At 46.9% G+C, this 27,001-nt stretch overlaps 1 protein-coding gene across 1 annotated transcript in view; it reads right to left on the bottom strand.

Annotated features, from left to right (window-relative positions):
• Positions 1 to 27,001, bottom strand: part of TUBGCP4 (tubulin gamma complex component 4) — a 380,747-nt gene that overhangs the window by 77,894 nt on the left and 275,852 nt on the right. Inside the window, exon 15 of the mRNA XM_078683319.1 lies at positions 19,168 to 19,302. Within this exon, the coding sequence (XP_078539445.1) occupies positions 19,168 to 19,302 (135 nt within the window). The remainder of the gene's footprint in view (positions 1 to 19,167; positions 19,303 to 27,001) is intronic.

A 27,001-nucleotide genomic window follows, 5' to 3' on the forward strand; every position in this document is an offset into this window, starting at 1 on the left:
GCCTCAATGCCTGGTGGATCACCCTCAACTCGAACAGACAGATGTAGGTGTTGTGTTTCTGCTGGTGACCAGAGTCCTCTGATCTCCACCACTTCCAGGTGGCCTTCCCAGCCAAGCAGTGATGCATCTGTCACATTTGTCAGCTCTGGGTGGGTTAAGGTGAAGAGTCTGCTACTGGCCAAATCATGGTCGAGCAGCCACCACTGCAGATCTGTTGCCTCTGAAACCTGTATAGTATGCGACAGGACCCCCTGGTGCTGCACCAACTGGGGCTTCAGATCCCACAACAGAGTCAGCATGTGCCACCAGGCATGCTCCACCAGCAGGAAGCCAGAGGCCAACAATCCCAGTAGCCCGAGGGGTCATCTTCACTGAAACCCAGGACAGAGGCTGAAACATGTGTAACATAGCCCAAATGTCCGAGGCTCTCAACCTAAGGCAAAAGGCACACAACTGTATCCAGGATGGCTCAGATGAAGGGGCGCGTCTGTGAAGGAGTCAAGTGTGAGTTTGGCATGTTGATAGTCAACCGTAATGTTAGAAGGTTTGCCAACGTCTAGGTGGTCTACGACTGACTCAGACAAACCCACCTACAGCAGCTACTCATGGTGGTCCACCACCGAAGGTGTACTGCAACCACCGCCATAATTTTTGTGAACTTCTGAGGGGCACTGATAAGGCCAAAAAAGAGCACCACAAACTGAAAAGGATCCTGGCCTGCTATGAAGAGCAGGTAACAGCTGTGGGCCGGCAGGATGGGAATGTGGAAATAAGGGTCCTGCAAGTCAAACCCTACTGTTAGACCTGGCATCCTTGTCGTTGTTTTCCCTGACTTTTTACCTCTACCTCCTGTGTTTTTGATGCTGTGCTGGATTTCGTTTTGCTGGCTTAGATGCTTTGGGCACTTTGCCACTGCAGATCAGTGTCAAAGTGCAAGTGTTCCCTGTATAAATTGATATTGTGATTGGTTCTCCCTGATTGGCATATTTGTTTACCAGTAGGTCCCTAGTAAATTGCACTCCATGTGCCAGAGCAAGTAAGTCAAATGCTACGAGGTGGCGCAAAGAGGTGTTTTAAATTTACACTGTGGAACTCCGCCTGCCGGTAGTATCTGTGGCCTTTAAATAACTAGGCCTACTATAAACAATTTATATGGCATGCTATGAGCTATGCATATCCATACCTTCAGAATTAAAACAACATTTCCCAGTGTCCATCGGTATAGATACAGCTTTAGACCAAAAGGAGCCGTGCCGTTCCTCAAAGGGAGAAAGGTTTCAGTCACACTATGTAGGTGCCACTGGTCTTAAGATCCCAGTTGGAGTTTCTTATAGGTACTCCCAGTCTTATTTTAACTCACCCCCAAGTCTACACACTCCTGGCCCCACACCCGCACTTCACCAAACGGCTGTTGGAAAAAGATCTCCGAAAAAGAGCCCCTCTTAGAGGTGAGCCCGTTGGGTATTGCACCGCCGACCCAACGAGGAGCAGCCCAGATGATGAAGTAGGACACTTGCAAGGGTGTGTGAGGGCATTACATCCAACAAAATGGATGCCCAACTGGGATCTTATTAAGACCAGTGGCACCTACATAGTGTGACTGAAACCTTTCTCCCTTTGAGGAGCGGCACGGCTCCTTTTGGTCTGACTTTGTGGGGCTTTTGCTGTAGCTGGACCTCCCACTCCTGTGGAGTGGAATTCGCCCTTCGCCCTTCCTCCCCCCTTCTTGTATAGATAGATACAGCTTTCACTTACGGTGCTGCCTTGATTTAGTTACCCCTGACGTGGTGACCGGTTCCTAAATCGCTTGGAATGAAGGATGACCTGCCGTAAGATCTAGACGCCTTTCTTTCCAGTAAGTGTCAAGATGAATTTTAAAGCGTTCCTTTTTACAGTGCAATTGGGCAGGAAAGAACAAACACACTGATCGCGTTTTATTCTTTATTCACTTCTTGTCAAGAAGAACGGTGTCCTTTAACCTTTCTGCAAGTCGAGCACCATTAAACACTGAAGCAACAAGACACTTCTGAAAGTAAGTGTGCTGCATAAATTTATTTTGCTTGGCATGTTTTAAGCGTCATCTATAAGTATACATACCGGAAGTAACAGGGTGTTTTTGTTCACTTCTACAGAGTAAAAAGGAGCTTATGAACGGTGGCATATAATTTAAAAGTGACGGCCTCGTGTAGGTTGAAGATTGGTCCATGTAAATAATTTCCTGCGTCCTCCTTGTGGTATGCGCTCTAGTCTATGAGCGTGTGCGCGATGACGCGTCACGCCATAGACTAGAGCAGGAGGCGCACGCATGCGCAGTGTAAGGCGGGTGAAAGGCGCGAAGGGCAAAAGCGGCAGTTGGCGACCGGAGCGGTCACTGTTAGACGCTCGGCGCCCTAAGCTCTGTAGGATTTATACAATTAAATAAAACGCGAGTTATACACTTCAACTGTCTCAGCTTGTACTTGAAGGGGGAAAGAGTGAACTTTACAGTGGCGACGAGGCTGGCATCTGAACACCACCAGGTGCAGAGGACGACAACCATAACCCCCTGCAAACCCCTCGCACGAGCCAGCAAGGCAGGATACCTACAGGAAGAGCTAAGGGCGTGGCAGCAGCGTAGCAGCAGGATACAGACCCTAACACCGACTCCATAGTCAGGTCAGTGCTGCCCAAGACACCAGGGGCCCTCAGCCAGCACCCTGGCAACCAAGGGAGACACCCCCAAGCTAGAGGACGGGGGGAAGACCGAGCAAACCGCGCAAAGTGCGAGGGACAATACCCCAGGTAGCCCAAGGGGCCGAGGCGACACGGCAGAGAGCGCAGGGGCATCCGGTGAGCCTACCCAACGAAGGGCCCAGGAGGGAGACCCCAGAGGCGACGTCAGAATGGCGAATCAAGCTTCAGCCCTGATGGCACCCGTCCCTTTCCTACCCAGGCCGGGAGAACCCCAACTAAAATGGGAGGACTGGAAAGAATACTTCCTCAACTACATAGAGGCCCTCGGAGATGAGAGTGAAGGGGAATACACGCCGGAAAGGAAAAAGAGACTGTTGCTCCACAACTTAGGCCCAGAAGGGGTAAGGGTGTTCAAGAATCTGGTACCCAAGGAGAGAGGTGCAGCGGAGACAGATGTCTTTATGAATGCACTGGACGACCTGGACAGCCACTACCGCCCGGCAGTTTGTGTCTCCATAGACCGCTATAATTTTCAACAAAGAAAACAAGAGGCGGGAGAATCCATTGATGACTACGTGGCGGCACTCCGACGCCTAGCTATCACATGTCGGTATGGGGCCCTGCAGGATGAATACATTAAAGACCAAATCGTGATGCACACCACCAGCAGAGCGGTCCAGGACAAGTTATGGGCGATGAACGAGACGTCCCTTAAAGAAGTGGTGGCGATGGTCAAGAAGGCAGAAATGTCTAAGCGAGGTGCCGACGCGGCAAAAAGGGAAAGTGGGCCGAGGCAGATGATCAACAAGATTGACGAGGCGCCACAGTCCAGCAAGCCCAAAAGCAATTACGGAGACCAAAGGAAGGACACCAGAGGAACCGGAAAACAGACGGCCCGCTCCAGTCCTGCTAACAAATTTGCGTGTTACAGATGCGGCAGTGCAGCGCACGCGGCGCAGGACAGACGTTGTCCCGCGTTCCGCGCCCGGTGCTCGTTCTGTGGGCTGACCGGCCATTTCGAAAAGGTGTGTCGGAAGAAAGGGTCGAAGTCCACCGTCAAGTGCATCGACTCTGCCACAGTGAACTTGAGTGAGGAAGAAGACCCAGAAGAAGATGATCTGGTTCTGTGCATAGAGGATCAGGTACTGGATGTAGCAGGGAAGCGAAGAGATAAGCCCCGCACGGACATGCTCATCGGGGGTGTGAAGGTACATGTGGCCGTCGATTCAGGGTCCCCCTGGACCATCGTGCAAAGATCGATATGGGAAGAGGACTTCGCACCGGTTGTGGGGCCCGATCTAATGCCGCCGGACATCAGACCCATCTCGTATACAGAGAATTCCATCCCCCTGGTGGGGTGCCGGGACTTCGTGTTTGGATTCAGAGGACGGTCGGCCACGTGCACTCTATACGTGGCGGAGAAGGGCCCATCGGTGTTGGGATGGAGAGACGCAGGAGATCTTGGCATCATACTCAATCCAGGAGGGAAAGAGCAAATACTGTTAACAGATGAATGGCCCCTCTCGAAGGATGAGGACTGGAAAGCGGCATACCCCAAGGTCTTTGAGGGCACGGTCGGCAAACTGGACAAATTTGTACATAAAATAGTCCTTAAGGAGGGGGCAGTACCAGTTGTCCATAAGGTCCGGAACATACCCATATCCACGAGTGAAGCGGTGCAACAGGAATTGCTGAAGTTGGAAGAACAAGGCATCATCGAGCCAGTGGACAGTGCAGAATGGCTATCGCCTTTGGTGGTGGTCAAGAAACCGAATGGTAAGGTCCGGCTCTGTGTGGACCTCAGAGAGCTCAACAAAAACCTCATTGTGGAGAGATTCCCGCTCCCCAGGATCGAGGAGATGCTGGCGAGAACGAAAGGCATAACCCACTTTTCCACAATAGACCTCACGTCAGCATATTACCAAATAGAACTGCATCCTTCAAGTAGGAAGTACACATCCTTCATAACGCCCTTTGGCTGCTACCAATTCAGGAGAATGCCCTTTGGCTTGGCATCCGCCGCGGCCGTTTTCCAGAAGCTAATGCACAGGCTGTTTAAGGACATCTCGGGGGTGCAGTATTTTCAAGATGACATTTTAGTGATGGGCTCCGACAAAGGAGAGCATGACAAGAAACTGCATCGAGTCCTAGGAGTGTTGCAAGGGAAGGGCTTAACAGCGGAATGGAGCAAATGTAGAATTGGGACTCACTCAGTGACCTACTTAGGACATGAAATAGGAACACACGGCATCTCGCCGAAAGAACAAAATGTGAAGGCGATAAGGGATGCCAAAGCCCCAGCAACCAAAGAGGAAGTGCGGTCATTCCTTGGAATGGCCGAGTATTACAGCAAGTTTGTCAGACACTTTGCCACTCGGACCTACAGGATGAGACAACTGATCAGAAACAATGCAAAATTCGAATGGGACGCAGAGGCTCAATCCGAATTTGAGACAGTAAAGGACTGCATCAGCCAAGCCATCCCACTGCAAGGGTACGTCCCCACCGGCAAGACCATAGTGACGACAGATGCAAGCGACAAGGGATTAGGGGCGGTGTTGGCGCAGGAAAGAGAAGATGGATCCAAGGAAACGATCAGTTTTGCGTCCCGTGCGCTCTCTCCGACGGAACAACGGTACAGCGTAATCGAAAAGGAGATGCTGGCGGTCACGTGGGCCCTAAACAGGTTTCGGCAGTTCATATGGGGCACGAGATTCAAGCTTCAAACGGATCACAAACCGCTTATCAAGGTGTTGACATCCTCGGGCCATGACACAGCGACCCCAAGAATCGCCAAAATGACGTTGAAGCTGCTGGATTACACCTACGACGTAGAATATCTTCCTGGCACGCAAAACAAGGTGGCTGATTTTCTCAGCCGGGCTGCTGCGATGGAGGAAGCGCCGGAGGAGGCCCCGGACAAAGAGGAGATGGTGGCCAGCATGGAGGATCACGAGATGTCGATTAGTGCACAGGAATGGAAGGCGGCCTACGAGCTTGATGAGGAGAAGGTGGAAGTAAGGAGACACCTCACGTCGGGCTGGCCGGACAAAAAGAAGCTCACGGAGGGAGTGCGACGATTCTATGAGATGAGAGAGGAATTGTCACTGAGCGATTCGGGAATATTCTTGTACAGAGGAGAACGTGTTGTGCCCCCAGTGACACTGATACCCAGGCTATTGAAGTTACTGCACGAGGGACATTTGGGCATAGTGAAAACCAAGGCGTTGGTCAAGCAGATGTATTGGTGGCCAGGAATGGATGCCCACATAGAGAGACAAGTGCGGGAGTGCGGACAGTGTCAAGGAGCGGACAAAGTGCTCCGCCCACTCAGACCTGCATTGGGGAAGTTTGACACCCCGCAAGGCCCCTGGGAGGATGTGGCTATAGACATTCTGGGACCTGTCCTAGACAGCAGAGGGGTGAATAAATACATATGTGTGATAATGGACAAGTATTCCAAATGGCCTGAAGTGGACATACAAGAGTCAATGGACACGGACACTATTTTGCGATTCCTGACATCGGTGTTCCTACGTGAGGGCATACCCAAGTCCATTCTCAGTGACAACGGACCGCAATTTGTATCAGACAAGTGGGGTCGATATATGAGAAGGAATGGGATTGAGGTGAAACACACGGCCGTTTATCACCCGGCATGCAACGGCCAGGTCGAAAGATTCAATCGGGTGCTCATGGGCTCCATTCAGGCAGCCATATCACAAGGAAAGGACTGGGAAGTGGAAGTAATGAGCATGCTATGGGCCTACAGGATCACGCCCTCAGTGGTGGGGTACAGTCCGTTCCAAGTGCTAAGGGGACGGCATCCCTTCACCCGGGACAACGTTGCATGGAGGGAGAAGACCATCACCAGCAAGTGGTCCCCAGCGGTGGTGCAGCACAATTTGGAGAAGGCCCAGAAGATCTACGCAGCACACTATGACAAGCGACGCAACACAAAGGAAACCGTGCTGGAAAAAGGGGAATGGGTCAGGGTTAAACTCCCTACCCTACAAAAGAAAGGCGAAAGCAAGTTCAGCCGGCCCCTACAAGTTCAGGAGGTACGAGGCAGGGCGGCTCTTCTCAGTGACGGCAAGGTCTGGTCGCAAGACCGCATGGCCAGAGTCAATAAAATAATAGTTTGGCCCAAGTCTGAAGAGGACGAGAGACGGATGGACTTACAGGAAGAAAGACCCCAAGGGGGGCACAGCACAGGAGACTGTGGGGAAGGTGTAGGTGAGGACACTGAGATGGATGGCCTGGGAGCAAGGCCTACTGATGGAGATGGCGCACCGGTGAATGCAGAGCAGAGTGCTGATGGGAGAGAAAATGAGAGGTCCCAAGGAGAGACAGAAGAGAGAGAGAACATGCCGGTAAGACACACCCGCAGCGGAAGGGCAGTCACTGTGCCCTCTCGCTATAGAGACTTTGTGATGGATGGACACTAGCTTTTGGTGCCACCTCCCGAGGTGCCCCAACATAGACTTATACACCTGCTGGGGACTCTTAACCTAAGGGGGGGAATTGTATTATTGTTTATATTAAAGGGGGGAGATATGTGGTATGCGCTCTAGTCTATGAGCGTGTGCGCGATGACGCGTCACGCCATAGACTAGAGCAGGAGGCGCACGCATGCGCAGTGTAAGGCGGGTGAAAGGCGCGAAGGGCAAAAGCGGCAGTTGGCGACCGGAGCGGTCACTGTTAGACGCTCGGCGCCCTAAGCTCTGTAGGATTTATACAATTAAATAAAACGCGAGTTATACACTTCAACTGCCTCAGCTTGTACTTGAAGGGGGAAAGAGTGAACTTTACACTCCTTTTAGTCTAAAAGTGAGTGCCCTTTTGAAATGGTCCACCAACTGCAGGTATCACACACTAAAGTGTTCTGGTTAAATGATAGGCATTTCCTTGAATGTTTCAGGTCCTGTTTTGAAAGCTTAAAGCTATTTTTCACTGTCTTTGAAGCAGCACCATGAACTTCAGGTACATTGTTTTAAATACAACATATTATAAATAGGTAAAGAAGAGGAGACTTCCCACGTTTTAATTAGTCAATTTAATTTCATTTATAGGTTACACCATGCCCCAACGCCCTGATGACCGTAGGGATTAGAAACTTGTCGGCCTTTTTCACTTTGTCTGCCACATAGGGCAACTACCAAATCCCATGCTCTATACTGAGGGTGTACAATTTATTTTGCACCGCGCAGGAGTGGAGAGACATTTCCCATGTGACTCAAGTTCCTCTACAAAACACACCTGTTGCGTGGCGAATAAGGGGACTTTTCAATGAGTATGCTATGCTGGTGTAATTTTGTGCACTTTGTCCAATTTATATTGTTTGTGTGAAATTATTGCACTTTTTTGTTTTACTTTTATTCACACGGTTGATGTATCCAAACTGCAAAAATGTTGTATGTTGAATTGTATCGCTTCTCAGGCATGATTTGAATGTCCATCATAAATATGTTTAGATATGCTATGAAAATAATGTAAATCACATGGCAAGAACAGATGTACCTAATGGTCATTGTTTTTCTCCGCATAAAATAAATAGCGGTAAAATAGATAACTAGGTACCCGTCTCTTGTTGTGTACTATTGAATATTTGTCTATACCTGGTTTGCTAAGGACGAAACCCCCCCCATTGCATACATATACTAGTGGGCCTGCAGCACTGATTGTGCCACCCACATAAGTAGCCCCAAAGAGTTGTCTCAGGCCTGCCACCACAGTGCCTGCGCGGGGTTTGCTAACTGCCATTTTGACTTGGTCAGTGTACCCACTTGCCAGGCATTCCCCTTCCCTTTTCTTATACATAGGACACCCCTATGGTAGGCCCAAGGTACTTCCTTGGGCAGGGTGCAGTGTATGTAAAAGGTAGGACATGTACTGGTGTGTGCAGGGCCGGACTGGGAACCATAACCGGCCCTGGCAAAGTGCTCGGCCGTCCACCCCCCTCCCCACTCGGGGGGAGGGGGGGCAGGGGTGGGGGTTGGAGGTGCCGCCGAGCTCTTTGCCGGGGCCGGTTTTGGGCTGATTTTGCTACAGGGCCGATTTTGCAGCTATGCTGCAAAAATTGCCCTGTAACAAAAAGGGCCCCGAGGGGTCCAAAACCGGCCCCCACCCAAGCGGCGCACCGGGGGATTGCCCGGTGCCCGCTATGGCCAGTCCGGCCCTGGGTGTGTGTACCATGTCCTAATAGCGAAATACGGCCAATTTCGTTTTTCACTATTGAAAGGCTATTTTGCCCATAGGACAGAATGGGGAATGCTGTGTAACATTTTACCTGCATATCTTCCGATAGGCGTGACACAGAAAATTTCAGTCTGGTATCCCTGAACTCAGAATTTAATAACACATCTTTTAGTAAGGATGGTTTTTAAATTCTGTGTTTGAGAATAGCACTTTTAGAAAGTGGCTATTTTCTTGTTCAACCTTTCTGTGTGCCTCTGCCTGGTTGTGGATTGACTCTCGGGCTTTGGAGTGACAGGTGCTGGGGTGGCTCCAGGAGTCTGGTTGAGTCAGCCTGGGCTGAATAGGCCAATCTGCATTTGGAGTGGTGGGAGGAGTAGTACCTGTCCCTGACTAGGGCTGTGCCTGCCTTCCACAAAAGACTGGCTCCACCTCCTGCGGTGAGTCTGAGGATCCTGGCCTATATTCACAAAGGAAGAAGTTATGCGCTGGCAGAGTGCACCCAGAACTGGTTTGTACTGGGTCCAGGAACCCTGACACATAGAGAACAAAGACTGTTGGGGTATAAAAATGAGAGCGGAAACCCCTGTAATTTAGATCATCCTGGAATCAAGAGGAAGCCTTTGCCAAGGAGAAGAGCGCTAGAAACTGAGAAGAAGGACTGCCCTTGCTGTGTGTTCTGGGGCTGACTTGTAGTTGCCATTCTGCCAAGGAAAAGGGGAAGGACTTTTACTGTGTGCTGTGTCCTCAACATGAAAAAGAAATCTCCAAGGGACTGAGGAGAGCCGGCCTCCTGTTGTGGAAACTCAGGCTCATCAAAATTTCCAAAACCACTTCTCAGCGGCTGTGTGCGTGTGTCTGGGCACAGCTGACCCCCCTCGTGAGGATCGCATTTCTGAGGAGTACTTTGTTTGCATGAATCACCTCTGTGCAGCTGTGTGCGTGTGTTCGGACACAGTTGGCGCCCTTCCTGAGGCTGAGGAATCCTTAGTCTGTAAAAATCACCTCCACTGCGGCGTGCGTGTGTCCGTGCACAGGGGACTGAAGCCGCGATCGACTGCGAGACCGTGATCATCCCCGTGTGGTGTGTAGAAACGTCACTGCCGCCGGCCCGAGCTAATTGCCAAGAGCAAGAAGGAGAGAGAGAGCGCCGTAATCCGATCGGCTACAACGCGTCGCCTAGCAACCGAAGTCTCCCTTCAGCGAGGAAACAGCTGCTGCTGTCGGAGCCGCTCCGCAGGATGTCTGAGGCGAGGGAGGAAGATAGCAAGAGAGCCCCCAGGTAACGCTCGGGCTCCGGTCCAGAGCGGCCGCGTGTGTCAGCACCTGGCGGCTGGGTGTGAGTAGGGGAATTGCTCCGGTTCTCCCCGCAGACTTAAGCCTCCGCTGCGAGTACCCCTGACGACCCATACCGGCACATCAGACGAGCAGCAGTATCGGGGCCTGGTCCTCGGAGCCTGTTTGTTTCAAAGCATTTGGGGGGCACATTTTTGGCAATTACTGCTCGCGGAGCCCGCAGCCAGTCGGGGAAAGTCTGTTACTAACAACAGCACTGTGCAGGTGCTAAAATGGAAAGTGCTAGCAATATTTTATATGATTTCTAAAGGAAATACAAGTTCATTTTTACCAAGAACTTTCCCAAAGACATTTCAAAGAATAGCTAATTGTGTATGTTGGATTTTTGATGTTTTGGTCCTGCAAAGTTAGATAAAGATAACTTTATTTTTCTAAACCTATGTGGTGTCCATTTGTGGTATTTCACTGCGTTACTGTGAGTGTTGGTGCAAATACTTTACACATTGCCTTGAAGATAAACCTATCTGCTCATGCCAAGCTACCAAGGGGGTTAGCAGGGGTTATCTAGAGTGTATTTCCTCCTTACCCTGACTAGAAGCAAGGGTCCCTATTTGGTCAAAGGTACCTACCTATGCCAACTAGAGACCCCCATTTCTAACATTGGTGGTCAGCGGTGAGGATTTGAACTTGTATTTGTACTTAACCCACAGTGATTGGTGTATATAACTAGTTTAGCGCAGATCACTATGCAGCCACATACTGTGGTTTGTTTTTGGTTCCATTTTTGAGTGACTCGTAAAAGCATCCAGGCATCATGTCTCAGAATGGTAAAGCAGCAAGTGAGAAGGCAGAATTAGAGTTTCACATTGAGGATTTCAATTTCTACAAAGTAGATCAACTCAAGCAATTTTGCAAAGATTTTGGATGTCCCGCGTGAGCAGCTCTAAGAAGGATGAGCTTCAGAAGGCCTTGAAGTCCTTGTGGGAGGCAAAAGAGGCTGAGGAGACAGATGACCCAAATGTGGATGGGAATGCGCAAGGGGATGGTTTCATATCACAGGATCTGCCTGTGGGCAGACCAGCCTCCAAAGCTAGCAGCAACCATTCCGATAGGGGCTTCTCCCCAGAGGAGTTACAGGAAAATCAAAGGGTCAGAGAGCATGATCTGGGTGTTTTGAGACTCCAGGCTCAAGCGGAGGAGAGGAAGTTGCGACTTGAGAGTGAAAGGAGAGCAGAGGAGAGTGAAGCCCGTGTGCTGGTGATACCCGAGCGCTTCAGGACCTTCCTAATGGGTCTGGCTCATGACGTGCCTCTCGCAGGACAGTTGGGGTGCGACGACATAATTACCTAGGATGTGGTTCGATAGAAACCTATAGTGGAAAGAAGATATCGACCCGCAAAGGCACTCATTTGTTAGTGGGCTAAAGAAGTTTGATGAACAATAAACAACATGAAGAAACAAGTTTAAGACTCCTGTTTATCAGCCTATCTTGCTATGGTTCACTCATAATTGTAATATGGGGCTGAACTTTTGTGTCTTGAGTGGGGTTGTGGAGAAGCTAGATACTTAAAAACTTTTATCATTACCACCTTCTTCAATGCTCCAGGCTGTATAAATGAAAACAGATTTAAATGCCTGGAGCTTCTTAGCCTACACAGATGTGTTCAGATTTTGGAATCGCATTGCGAAAAGCACAAATTTGAAAATCGCCACTTATTGTCAATGTGAAATACTGAAATTGTGAATTAAGCTGGCCTAGTCAGATAAAAAAAGCTAGGGGAGATATGCAAAAACACATATATACCACTAAATGTTGAACTTTTTCAGCTATGTTATTGAAAGTCGAACAATGAGCAATAATTAAAATGCAGATTTACGATATTTAAATGGCAAAACCTCTATCCATTTGCTGAAACAATACTGGCAAAATAGTGAGGTTTTCCATATGTAGACTCCTAACCAAATTAATCCATAAGATTTGCGTTGCTGAAATTTAGAGTAGGTATTAATCCAGTTTTAGTGAACTCTGCTGCTAATATGGGTCTTGTCCGATAGTAAGATATAAAGAGTTTTAAATCAATAGTTTTTACAGAAATGTATTTAAGGGATAGTGTTCATTAGGGTGATTTGTATTTGGCTTTTTAGCTGGGGAATTTCATTGTTTGATGTCGATTGTATATTTGTGAAAGATTTGTAGTTATTTTGCAAGTTTTTAAAGACAACGTCTAAATAAACATATATGTTGGCTGACTGACTACTGCTTCGTTATGTTATGTTATTTCTTTTTTTTTTCTTAGTCCTCATGTCACCATGGAGCATCTGCAAATATAAGCTAGAAACCAGCCTTCTATCTTAAGCGCCCGGGGTTTCTGCTATTGCATTCGCCATGGGCCGACCATGCCCGCTTTTTTTTTTGTGCAAAGCCTGGTGTAATCATTGGACTAAGATTTTAAATCAGCCTCATTTTTTTGCCCCAATCTAGAAGCTGTGTCCAAATACTAGGCTTGTTACTGACCAAGTGACCAGAGTCCAACTGGGCCATAGCCGAAGCAGTCCGTAACCAGTTATCATAAAGCGGGGGGATGGGTCCTTCCATAGCCTACATATCTATCTTCGGGCTATTAAGATCAAATACATTAATAGACCTTTCTGTCCAACAGCCAATGCGGGCAGGGTGTTGTTGTCTACGCCGAATATGACCATAGATAATTCAAGTTTAAAATTAACTTTAAAGATGGCACCAAGCGCACAACCTACGTTTTGACAAAACCCCTTTAAAACCCCACACTCATAGAATATATGCAAATCATCAGCCTGGGTGGAGTCACATCTAAGACACTTTGAAGATGCGAGGGCTGCAAATTTAGCAACTCTCTTAGGGGAGTAATATAACCTATTAATTACATAAAAATGGTTCTTCTTTAAGGAAGCGGGTTTGACTACTTTGTATAACATCTGCAGGGAGGGCTCAAACATTTCTGGAGCCACGGTATCCAGCACTGATGAGTTCCAGACTGAGTATTGTAAATGGCCCGTTATTTCGCTCACTTCCACCATCTTCCTATACCAGAAACCGACCTCCTTTTTAATGAGGTGTATATTCTGGCATTGAAGCTCGATTTCCCAGTTTCCACCAATATGTAACTTTTCCACAGCATACCAGGAGGTTAGTTGCTGATATTTAAATCTTGAAAGAGTATCCCCGACTTTTAATCTTAACACCTCCCAGGGGTGCACCCCATCGGTGGATACAAGGTCTGACTAAACCTAAGTCCAGCATTCTTAATGGGGAGCGCTAGGCAATCCCTTAAACACTTGGGTGGTCCCGGTGAATCCCAACTTGGGGCAAAGTCGGAGTAATAGCCTATCCCCCATATTTTCCTGAGCCTGTACCATAAATTCAATGCTGCTGTCAAGACCTTCAGACGGACCTCCTTTAAAAATCTGGGTGCACCAAACTTATACAAAAAACCTTCTCTGCCACCTTCAAAAGCCACCATCTCAGTTAAAATGTTCCCCCAATTGGATCCCCCTGCCATGGAAAGTAGAGCCCGAATGTTTTTAAACTGGAAGGCGTATGAATACCAGAGTATATCTGGGAGAGCCAGGCCCCCTTTCTGGAGTTTACGTTTTAATTTTTTCCACGACAGCTGAGCTATTTTGTTGGTCCAGATAAAAGATCCTATTTTGCTTTGAATTTTTGCTATTTCTCTTAGTGGAAACTCAAGGGGAATGGTACTAAAAAGGTAAGTTAATTTTGGCAAAACATCAATTTTAACCAAATTTACCCTACCATAAATTGTAAGAGGTAAATTAGCCCATCTTAAAAACAAACGATCAATCTCCTTAGATATCCTCTTAAGGTTAACCTTCGGGATATCATCTAGGTTATTCATGATCGTGATACCCAGATATCTAAATTCACTGCTTATCCTACCAGTCTAATTGTCGACATTCCACATCATTACATCCGTTTTGGAAGAGTTTACAAGGTAGCCTGAATACAGGCCGAACTCCTCAAGAAGGGCCTCCACTCTTGGAAGTACCTCGACAGGGTTATCAGTGTACAGCAGCAGATCAACAGCATAGAGAGCGAGCTTGCTGCTGTAAGAATGGACGGTAAATGGTTAGAGCAGGCAGACCTTGATGCAGAGCTCTGGCCAGGGATCAGGTTTCGATTCCCGCCTCGGCGGGTCTCCGACTCATTAATTCCCCTGACTGGATATTCTCGCCTCAGTACCTGTTCTGATCATGGGTCTCACGCTGCAACTCTGGGCAATAGCTTGCTTAGTCTCCGCAACGGCCCCAAAAGCGCTGGGATGCCTGGCTGCACTTAGGGGGTGCCCAGGAGTGGACATTTCCCAGGAAAGCCAGGAAGGGTTCCTAAGCGGTATACGGACAGCGCCGGGACACCACCGGTGGAGGTAGCTGTGCGCTTTACAAATTCCGACATTTACATTTTACATTTTAAACGGGACGATTAATTTGACGAGTCTTATTGCCTGGGCTAGGGGTTCTATATGAAGATCGAAAAGTAAGGGCGAGATGGGACAACCCTGCCTTGTACCCCTTGAAATATTAACTCGACGTCACGATACCATTAAGCAAAATCACTGCCGAGGCCCCCTGATAGCAGTTGGTTAGTGTCTGTATGAAGACTGGGCCAAAACCCATTGCTCCTAGGACTTCCCACATGAAGGCCCAACACACACGGTCGAAAGCCTTTGCTGCATCAAAGGCTGCCACCGCTAGGGGAGTCGACCGTGCGACGGCAAGATCAATGGTCCCAATCAACTGCAGAGTCTGTTCCTGTATGAACCTGCCTGGGATAAATCCCTTTTGGTCTGTGTTTACCAGCTGCGGGACTGTTTTGACCAATCTCCCCGCTAAGATGGACCTAAAGACCTTGTAGCCTGCGTTGAGCAGAGAGATTGGCCTATAGGAATCAGCCCTACATGGATCTTTTACTGGCTTTAAAATAAGAACTATAATGGCTTCTTGCCAGGATTTCGGTACTCTCCCCTCCGCGCTATAAACAAAATTAAATAGCTTGGATAGCCTTGGAATCAGCTCTACCCGTAGGATTTTGTAGACTTCGCCTAGTAAGGCGTCTGTCCCTGCGGCTTTATTGTTTTTAATCTTACTAATGTGAGCCGAGACCTCGCTCTCTGTAATGCGGCAGTCCAGGGTGGCCTGGCTACTCACAGTGAGACCTGATAACTTTTTTGTCTCAGCCATTCTCTAATGCTCTTCGGCCCGGGGGAAGCCTCTTCCCTATAAAGATCTGAGAATAAGGAAAGAAGACAGTTCTGCATGTCTTCATGTTTACTTGAAGTTCCTCCATTCTCGTCTACAATCAACTTATTGATATTATTCTTAACACGTTCAACCTGGGCCAACCAGGCCAAGAGGGCTCCTGCTTTTCCCCCGTACTCGAAATGCAGCATGTTGCGGGCGGACCACTGTGCTTTTATTTTTGATTCGAGTTTCCCTCTATAACCTTGACGGAGGCGGTCAAGATCAGCGTTAATACGGGACAATTCATCCCTGGATGTCTGTGGGGGTGATGTTATGTTCTTTCAAGGTGTGTCTTCAGCTCTCCTAAATTGCAGCTTGGTTGAAACAATCATCATGGATATAGGATTGCCAGTTCAGATACTGGGTGCATAGACATAGAAGGCCTGTTTAAATTTTTTTTTGCACTTCATCTCTAGTCTGATGGTGTCCTAGTTGTGGGTGTGCAGACAAACTCATCTGACCGAGGGCTTGGGGGGGTTCAGACCCTGAAGGCTTTGTAGATGATCTTGACCTGTGGTCAGGGGACCACAGGGTGGTCCGTGACACCTACTTGTGGGGTCTGCGACTCGTTATGTAAAGAGCTAATAACAGCAGATTAATAAAGAGTATAAATAAAATAGCAAACTTGTGTTTTTATAATGTTAACAAAATGTGCCGGAATTTGCAATTGAAGGCTAAAAATTAAATTGGTGTTTCCGAATGATTTGTGGAAGTGTTGTAAAAGCATCAACAAAATATATTTTGGCTGATATGTTGCTCATTTAAATTTAGAAAAGCCCCAACATTCCCATTCACATGAAGAGTTTGTTTTTTAAAATATTTTTTTGATTTGCTGGTAAATTGAATAAAGTATTTCATTATTTATATATTTTCTTGATAAATGCTTGTTTCTGTATTATTGTGTATTGATTATGTGAGGTAATTGGGTGTATTATATAGTGTCGTGACATTGTGTAATACAATTACCAACCCCTTTAGGATCAGTAGGTTTTGTTTGTCAAACCGTCAGCTCAACCCTTGATAGCTGTGGCTCTGAGCAGCAAAACTTACACAAAGGAACAAGTGCAAAGTATTTAAACAGCACCAAAGGAACTAAAAAAGAAATTGACAAGACACTCAAAACATCCGTAACCAAATTATAAACACAACAAAAAAGATCTACCAGAAGGTCCCGGAGATATAAAACTTACAAGGTATAGTAAATCAAAGCATTTCACTCAACCTAGAACAAGCATTGGTAAATTCAGCGGGTGACACTTACAAATCTTTTCACCAAAAAGTTGAGCTAGTTGTATTGCAGTCACTTAGAGTCACATTAGGTGACCAACTCCAGTATGAGACAGTCAGGTGGACCAGCAAGGTCCTCAAAATCAGTTACCTCCACAGGTGAAGCAGCCTCCAGACACTTTATCCCCATTGCAATGGATTCCTATGGAAGTGGTCCTCATGCAAGAGATGAAGGATGCTCAAGATGCTCAAGGATGCGGTGGATGGGGTGCGGGTGACGAGCATCTTTCTGCGGCTACTTCTAAGTCCACGAAGGTGGTGAGGTGGTCTAGTCACAGGGTCAACATCCCTCGAAGTCCTCTTGGTGCTGATAGAAGTCCAGTCACCACTGGGCTACCAGTCGCCAGATATTGCCGTTATGGCCAAATGAGCCAGTGACCAAGCTGCACTCCAACGACTCTCCTGGGCTCAGGGAACTCAGGTGCAACTTTAGGCATTGGGCCCTTGTCTCTGGTGTGCACGGCGGTGGTCTGAAGATTCTGGGTTACCTCTTTGCCACAGCAAGCTTTTCAGCTGCTGTGGCCCTATGCTGTGATCAGGAGGTCAGTCAAATGATCCTTGGAATCTCTTTGCTTTGGCTGGGCTCTGGAGACTACTTTTCCATGAGCAGGACACAATAGGCACAGTGCTTCTTCTTTGCTAGCCCACCAGGCTCAGCAGGTGCAGTCCACGTGGTGCAGCCTCTCTCTACCATTTCCATGGTGCAGCAGGGCAGTCCTCCTTCGGTCTCTTCTTCCAGTGCAGTAGATATCCGAGTTCTGAGTGCCCTATTTGTACTCCGAAAATGGCCTCGGGGTAGGATGCGGTTGGTAGCAAATAGCCTACCAGGTTCCCTCCCTCCTGATACACACTTCCTGGGAAGTGTGACATCTGGCATTCCAAGATGCACCATTCTGCCCACTCCCAACATGGAAGATCTCCCCTCTCGGCGTCCAGAGCTCCCTAGCCTAACCCAGAGGTGTGGCTGCCAAAGTAGCTACACCCCGAACCCCCTGAAAAACTGTTCTTTCAACAGGTTTTCCCTTTCCTTCCCAGGTGCCAGCCAGTCTGACTAAGCATTTGAACTGCTCCCCTCCCAACTGTTCCCCATTTGCTTTACAAAGGCAGCTTCAGCTGTGAAGCTCTTCTTTTGGGTCAACACCTGTGTGGCTTACTGCAGGAAGGAGATAACCCCTCTCTCCAGTGAAGGTACCTATTATCTCCTTTCCTGGGAGTCATTAGCATGTCTCCCAAGGACGGCAGAAAGCAGTCTCTGGCTCTAGCTCCTTGTGTAACCATTAATGGCAATACGTTGCCACCATCCAGTCTGAGACCTTGAACAGAAGTTCTGGAGATGCTGGATGCGAGGAACGGTTTCACTTTCTTCAATAGAGAGAGACGTCTCAATTTCCTTTGCAATGAGGCCACTTAGGGTGAGGCAGTGTGTAGGGTGAATTCAAGTGACTAGGCATTTGGTGAGGATTGGGGTTCCAAGGTGTTCAAATTCATGTGATGGTTCATAAACCAGCAAGTGGCTTATAATACAGTTACAACTGATTCACAGATTGATGTGTGTGTTAAGGTACTGTATTCAATTGTTTTATTTGGGACGAACAAAGTAATTTTTGCTTTCCAAGACAGGGGGTGTTATGTTCTATTTTAAGGATATTGTTTGCCAACCTAGCAGTTGTGTTCTCAAGTGAAGAGGTCGATGTTTAACTGCACCCACTGAAGGAGTCTGGCGGCTCAGCACCAATGATAGATAGCATAGTGGTGGTCCCATATGTCACTGTTAGCAGGGGCTTCCTCAAGTTGATATCAGTGAGTAGACAGGGAAACATTACTGACGGGGCATTCCCCATGGTCAGTATTCCTGTCTGACTGCTAGATGACCATTATGGAAAAAGCCAGGAAAGAGGGCACACCAGTGGAATAATATTGATAGCATGTTGGAATAAATAAGCATTGTTAATGCATGGCGCACTAGCAGAGCTATGAAACCAACCAGCATTTCAGAGGCTTAGGGATTCCTATCCACCTCTAGCCCCCTAGCCCCCGCAGGCATTAGCTCCTGCCACATATAAATAGTGACCACCCAGTTATGTAGTATTTCTTAGAAAATTAGAACCATTGCTGTGGTAAACCATTGACTACTTACAAAAGGGATGGCTAGCCACGATAATCTCCATTATTTTTGTTTCTGGTAATTACTAAAATTGCTCAGGAAAGGATCCATATGCCAACAGAGCCAGCACACTTAACATTTAAATATCATTTAGGCACAGACAATCTGGGTGTGGAACTGTGCACCATGCAGATAAAGTAAATCATGGAGGAGAAAAATGCAACAAAGGCGACACACATGATTCTCTTTGCTGAGCAACACAATACTAAACAGCTAGTTCATCAGAAATAAAGCGATCTAAAATATTTACTTACATGCTTCAGTAAGATGAATGAATGAGCCAGGAGATTACTCAAGAAGTGATCATGAGCTAATCTGACACTTTCAAAGTCTCGTGTAGAATTTATTTGATGAAGAAGCTGGGAAAATTGGGATTCCAGGACATCAACCTATATAAGGGGTACATAAAATGTTTTTACTGGATGATAAAGGATACTGGCTGACAAATAGAATTCTAACGGCTGACAAATTAAGCAGCTTTATGGCATCTCTGATAGAGGGAACATACAAATGTATGCCATTGTGATACTGAATTAAAGACACATGAAAAGCCACATGCAGAACCATACCTCAATGACGTGCGCATAGAATTGTCACTTCACTGTATATGTAGTCTTTGGTGTTAACAAATTATGAGAAGTCAGGTGCACACGGAACCTGACTGAGCCAATATTAAAAGTGGAGGCAACACCATTCTCTGCAAAAAGAATTGCCCAACAAACTGAAAACTGGACAGGCACTTTCTAACCAGCAAATAGTCCATTGCAGACCTCGGTGATTTAAACCAGTGGTTATTAACCTTTTGACTTCTGTGGACACCCACTTAATCCTCACTGGAACTCGGGGAACCCCACTGAATCATTATTGGAATCCGGGGACCCCCAATAAGTAATTACTGGAAGCAGGGGACAATCATTTTCGATGATTTGAACAGCAAAAACATACACTAAAAATGCAGGCAAAAGCATTTATCAAAAAAATACACTTAGGAAACATTCACAAACAAAATAATTAAAAACAAAAATGTTGATGGGAAGGTTGGAGCTTTCTAACCTCAATTGACGCCGCTCGTCGTACTATATGCTGTTTGATGCATTTGCACTGCTGCCACAGCTCAATCTGAGGCTAACTTAATTTTTAGCTTCCAATTTGATGTCCCTTCACATTTACAAACATTTTAAAATGTTCATGTTTAGATTTTTCTTTCTTATATTATGTACTCCTTATTAATCATTGAATATTATTTACATTTTCTCAATTAGGGGATATCAAACGATGTAGATGCCCCGCGCTTTCAGTTCCTATTTTGTGCCTTGGGCCTGATGGTGGCTAAGAGGGACATGACCAAATTATGGGGTGCAGGGGATGGATCTGTATATGGCAATGGAAAAGGTCACTTTCTGCAGCAGGGGCGGCTCCCGCAAATTTCACACGATATGGAGGTTTTGGATTGAGTATTGGATGTTTTTGGAGGATAGGTTGTTGGTGGGGGTAAGTATGTGAACACAAGGAGAAGTATACACCTACCACTTGCAATAAGGCAACCCACACAATATAAGGTCCAGACAATGTCTTCGTACATTAGCCCCTGGCACAACCCTTGGTAGCTGGCTGCGTGCAGGCAGGTTCAATTCAGGAGACAGGTATGTAAAGCATTTAAATGTACCAATACATTAGATACGTAAGACGCAAAGTAAAATAAAAATCCCACACCAATTTATAAAAATAGGAAATACTTTTATCTTTAAAATTACACCAAAACAACAACAAAAATGCATGGAACCGTACATATGAATTTTTAAAGATTAACCACTTTATAGAGCTTAAAAACACATAATGCCAACTTGGGTTATCTGGTCCTGCCTGACCGGGACAAAGTCATAGTTTGAGGCCAATCGCGATGGAGCCCTGGTCGGATACACTAAGCAGGAGGCCCCACTCATAATTTTACCTTCGCACGTAGACATTGTTCTGAAGGATTTTCGCTCAACGTTCAGTAGTCCCCTTCAGCTAGCTGATTTTGATGCAACATCGTCTGATTGGTTTTCCACAAGGTCCCGGTCAAATCCTGAAAGTCTGGAGCTTTCAGTGGCACAAACCTGAAATCCAGATCAGGTCGCGATTGAAGGTAGTCAGTCGGCTTGACTCTCGACATCGGACCGGTCCACTGATAGAGTTTTCTCAAAAGTTCCTTCACATTTCTGGAACATCTTCCTGAAGTTCCTCTTGAGGGTTCAAAGTGTCCAAAACAGAAGTCTAGCGGTCCAGAATCTCTGAGAGGGTCCTTGGAAGTTTGTAACTACAATTCCCACGATGCACCTGACCAGCTCCATAAAAGTCCACTGAACACACACTCCACACTGGGAACTTATTGAGGGAGATGGTGCAGGGAAGCTCTGTTAACCTCTTGCTTTCAAGGAGTCTACTCCTTAATCCTTGTTCAAGCTAGGCAAAGTCCTAAGGGCTGTAGTTCCAAGTGTGTAACAGGAGCAGTCTTTCAGGGAGCAATCTTGTGTGGTGCAGACAAGGATTCCAGCAGGGTAATCCTTCTTTTAGTTTAAGGCAGCAATTTCTAATTGCTGTGCCGCTCTCACATATATGTTGATGGGTAACTAACCTACTCCCTGGTAGTCCTCCTCAGCTAAGTGGAAAAACCTGGAAAATCCATTGGCATTGGCATGATCAGCCCCCGCTCTGTTCCCCTATAAATTCAATTTCCTGTAAAGAAATGGACCATCTCAATAGCTTTGGATTCTCACCCCTGATCTGCATAAACCATCTGAAAGGCCTGTGGTCAATTTGAACATGGAAGTGAGTACCAAACAGGTAAGATCTCAGCTTTTTAAAGGACCGAACCACAGCAAAGGCTTCCCTCTAAATGGCACTCCACTTTTGCTCTCTAGGGAGAAGTAATCTGCAACTGACTGATCAAGGCCCTCCTCATTTACTTGTGCCAACACTGCCCCAATCCCTTGTTCTGTAGCATCTGTCTGAACCACAAATTCCTTTGTGTAGTCAGGGGCCAGCAACACTGGTGCTGATCACATAGCATCTATTAGAGTTTCAAAGGCTTTCTGACACTCTGGGGTCCACAAGACTTTTGGCCGCTTCTTAGAAGTGAGTTCTGTCAGGGAAGCCACAATGGTCCCATAAATCTGAACACATCTTCTATAATGCCAATCAGGCCAAGGAATGCCCTAACCTGTGTCTGGGTGGTAGGAGCTGTCTGATCCAAAATGGTGTGGATTTTGTCCTGAAGAGGTTGTACATGGCCCCCAACTACAAGGTGGCCCAGCTTCACAACCAAACTCTGCCGTATTCGACACTTACTGGCCTGAATAGTCAGGTCTGTAGAGCCTGAAGCACTTCCTTCAGGTGGTATAAGTAATCTCCCCATGTGGAACTGTATACCGCTATATCCTCCAGATAAGCTGCACTGAACTGCTCCAGCCCAGGCAGGACCCTGTTCACCAACCTTTGAAAGGTGGCAGAGGCATTCTTTAAGCCAAAGGGCATTACTTTCAATTGGTAATGCCTCTCAGGGGTGGAGAATGCTAACCTCTCCTTTGACCCTTCATTGAGGGCAATCTGCAAGTAGCCTGAGGTCAAATCGAATATACTCAGCTACGCAGCAGTCCGAACCTATCAATGAGCTCGTCAGTTCTAGGTATAGAGTGAGCAACAGTCTTTGTTACTGTGTTCAGTCCTCTGTAGTCCACACAGAACCTCTTTCATTCCCCCCGGGGTAAGGTTTGGGTACCAGCACCACTCGACTGGCTCATAGACTGTCAGAGAGCTCGATTACACCCCATTCCAGCATCTGAGTTACCTCAGCCTTGATTCTTGCTCTGACCTGGTCAGACAACCTGTAGAACTTGCCCTTGACAGGTAGGCTTCTACCAGTGTCAATGTTGTGTATACACCAGCTGGTGATATCTACGGTCAGTGTAAACAGGTGTGCAAACTGCTACAGCAACTGCTTGCAGTCTCTGCGCCGTTGCTCTGTCGATTTGGGGGAAAAGTACCACTACCTCCACTGACCCATCTTACACACTGTTAGAGAGGAGGTCCGGCACTGGCTCAGTCTCCTCCTCTCCTCCCTCATCTGTGGCATTCAACATGGTCATGTCTGCCTTGTCGTGATGGGGCTTCAACCTACTGACATGCAGGACCCGGTAAGGGTTCATGGGGGTGTTCAGGTCTACCAAGTATGTAACCTCACCCTTTCTCTCTAGGATTGGATAGGACCTGGCCCACTTGTCCTGGAGGACCCTAGGAGCCACAGGCTCCAACACCCACACCAACTGTCCTGGTGTGTACTCGGGCATTGTAGCCTTCTGGCCATACCAGTGCTTCATGAGCTCCTGACTAGTCTCCAGTTTTCTGCTTGGCTTGTACATGTACTCTACCAGGCGAGATCTCAGGCCTAACACATAGTTCAGCCCATTGTCCTTGGCTTCTTTGAGAGGCTTTCCCAAGATTCTCTCACCAAGCACAATGCCCCCCTTACAGGGTGCCCAAACAACAACTCAAAGGAACTAATGCCAACCCCTTTTTATGGGACCTTCCTGTAGGCAAACAGTAGTCATGTGAGGAGAACATCCCACCTCCTCCTGAGTTTGTCAGACAAATGACATAAATGCCCTTCATGGTTCTATTGAACCTTTTCACCAGACCATTATTCTGGGGATGATATGAGGTGGTGAACTTGTAGGTAACACCACACTCTTCCCACATTGCCTTCAGATAGCTGGGCATGAAGTTCATACCCCTATCTGAAAAATCGTCTTTTGGGAAACCCACTCGGATGAACGTAGCTTGTGGCACGGTTCACTACCACCAAGATATACTTGTTCCCTGATGTTGCTGAGAATTCTAGGGAGCTCACAATGTCCACCCCACCCTCTCAAAGGGAGTCACACCCACCGGCAGTGGTATTAAGTGAGCTTTTGCCTTGCCCCCTGTCTTGCCACTGGCCTGACAGGGTGGACAGGAGCCGCTAACCTCCTTTACTTTGGCAGACATGTTGGGCCAATAGAAATGGTTACCCAACAGGTTCCAAGCCTGACCCATCTATCCTGCCAAGGGGATGTCATGACTTAAAGTCAGGAGGAATTCTCTGTACTTCTGTGGGTCCACCAAGCTCAGTGTAGAGAACACCAACCTCCTAGTAGGCTTTGTGGAAGCCACTGACATAACTCTTCTCTTGCCTGGAGGTAGTCTGCCTCAAGCTCTCAAGGGTGGGACATCTGTGCCCCTGACAAAACTCCTCTCTGGAGGTGTCGCACTTTGTTATCCTGAACCTGTTGCCGTATCCGGTTCGCGTAAAGCCAGCTCGCAGCTAAGCGGAGAGATTGAATAGGATTCCCCTGCATTCCTAAGTACAGGCGGCCACCCATTGACTCGAGGATTTTTGTGTAGAGGATGGAATATTAGAACCACTGATGGATTTTTTGGAGGACTTCTGCAACTTGAGGAAAATATATCTTCCACCTTTCCGCTCTGTGCATATTAGTGGGGTCTTGCCCTTTAGGATAACACATAGCTGTCAATCCTCATTACTATAGAGATGCATTGCAGTAGTCGTAATTGAAGACAGCAAAAATACATCGCTACCCGATGAAGGCCCAGCCGAAATGAGTGTAGATTGGATATTGATTGTATATTTAGCCATGAAATATTTGTATGATGGTATTTAATTGTTGTATCATCTGTCTGTATGAGTTTCTTTTTTGTTTCCAGGATTTTTTTACTATATAATCTGAATGTAATATAGGATTATTGGCACAGTATTGATAAAATGAATTATTGTGAAGCGAGCTTGATAAGAGAGACTTTACAAAGGGGGGGTGGTGGCTCCTTGTGTGTTTTCACAACTGCCGAACGGTTTGCGTTTGAAAACAGGTTGCACCTCGGGCCTCCATGAAAACTTGGCCAGGCAACTGCAATTAAGGGAGGCGGCAGGCGTCAAGGATGCTGCGTTCGAGTGCGGTGTGAGCAGTGTGGATACTGTATGCTGGGAGGGGCAGACTGATAGGATAAACACGCAGCCCCATCCCCCGATGCAGGTAATAAGGAATGGCTGGGGGACTGTATAAATATTCTGGCTGGAATGTGGGGACCTCATCCCCTTGCGAAGCCTGGTTTTTCTCTTCCGCACTTTTCTCTTCCACAACAATATCAGCATCGGGGGGGGGGGAGGTTTGAAGTTAAAGTTGCCAGGCACTAGTGCGGAGGTATGTGTGACCAGGAAGGAGCTAGATTCATGAAATACCGGCTATCTTAAATTTCTTGGGCCTTCAACGCACTTTACGTGGACGTCCTTATGACAGCAGCTGTGGCGTAGGGAGAAGTGCACGCGCTCTCGAATGAGGCAGCACTTGAAAATGGGGAGGTGGGAGCAATAGATACGGAGTTGGCAGCCCTTTGCATTTGTAAAGGTAGGGGAGGAGGGGTAGTTCACTTGGAGCTGTGGGATGGGATGGGGCCTGCCAGGTGATGCATTGGCATACTATACATCTGGGGGAGGAGACGAGCGGCACCTGGCACCAGTCGGAGCTATATCAATGCCTGAGTTGGCCCTATTTCCGTTCCACGCAGGGGCGTGGGGGGTGAGTGCCAGGGCAGATGTCCACAGTAAAGGGTGATGCGCCCTTGCAGTTATGCCCCCCATTCTTCCATGCAGGCTGGAAGTTGGCAGGCATGTGAGACTAAATACATAACGTACACAGATAGGAAGGGTGGCTGGGCTAACATAATGAAGTGGAGGAAGGCTAAGAGTGATGCTTGTGGTAGGGTGCAGATATACTGCAGCACGACTCGAAGGGAGGGGTGAAGTACTGTATGATACATACGAGTTACATTGGTTATAGTTGATGTTTAACAATAGCAACATTACTCCAATTATTAGTGCGTTAGATTTGTAACGGGGATTATTGACTGTACTACATAATGTCATAATTGTATTATTTATATAACGTTGGTAGGTACCTTATATTGACTTGCAAATGTTCTAGATGTAAAGAAACCTAACAAATTACGAGGAAAAAATGGATAAAAATTAATTTAAACAAAAAAAGAAGAAAAAGAAGTGAAGGCAGGATGTATGACCCTTTTAAGATTTATTAAATACAATAGATTTAGCAGGCGAAAACTAAAAATGGTCCAGTAACTTACCCATGAGTTATTGCATGATATGCGTGCAGGATCTCTCTAATAAAATATATGCTAATCATCTAATAGGTGTACTGAAAGATTGGGCAGTAAATGAAAGAGTTCTCCGTAAGGTACACCTGGGTTTCCGCAAAGGGCATTCAACAGCTGCCTAATACTTAAAGAAGTATGCATTTAAAAGTAAACAACCCCTTTATGTGTCCTTTATAGATTTGTCAACTGCATTTGACAAAATAAACCAGGCCCTCCCCTGGGAAAAAACTGCGTAACTGGAATATTCCGCCAGGTTTGTTAAAACTGATAATCCAACTCCACGAGGGCTCATGGACAAGGATAGAATTAGGGAGAAATGGAGCTCTGTTAGGAAAATAGATACTCCTAATTTATTTATTTATAAAGTTTTATATAGCGCAAACATGATCTTGGGAGACATCAGAGCGCTTTACAATAGAGGGAAGGAAGGTAATAAGTTGCAGCACCGGCATCGCATAAGAATAATACATCAAACATTTACTACATAAACGGGTCAATAAAAAGTAAAAAAATAAATGGTCCTAGGCGTGTTGAACGGGGAACAAATGATAGGTTGAAAGAAGGGTAACACTCAGTGCAGGTCGTAAGTTTGTAAAAACCAGAGCCTTAGAACAGATAATCCAGAACTAATTAAGGTAAGAACTTGTTCATAAAGAATCTTTTGGTTTAGGGCAGGGGTGTATATTGGTCCCGCTCCGTTTTTCAATGTACATTGCTGATGCATCTTTAGTGGTAAACCAGGTTTGTTCTTTTCTACTTAAACTAGGTATGGAGGCCATATCATTATTTTACTACGGTGATGATAAACCCCACTCCGGGAGGCCTTCAGAGGCAACTTGAAGCATTCTCAGGATATTGCCAAAGTAAATGATCTATTAATGT

The sequence above is a fragment of the Lissotriton helveticus genome, chromosome 3_1 (genome assembly GCF_964261635.1).
Source record: "Lissotriton helveticus chromosome 3_1, aLisHel1.1, whole genome shotgun sequence".
Taxonomy (NCBI): Eukaryota; Metazoa; Chordata; class Amphibia; order Caudata; family Salamandridae; genus Lissotriton; species Lissotriton helveticus.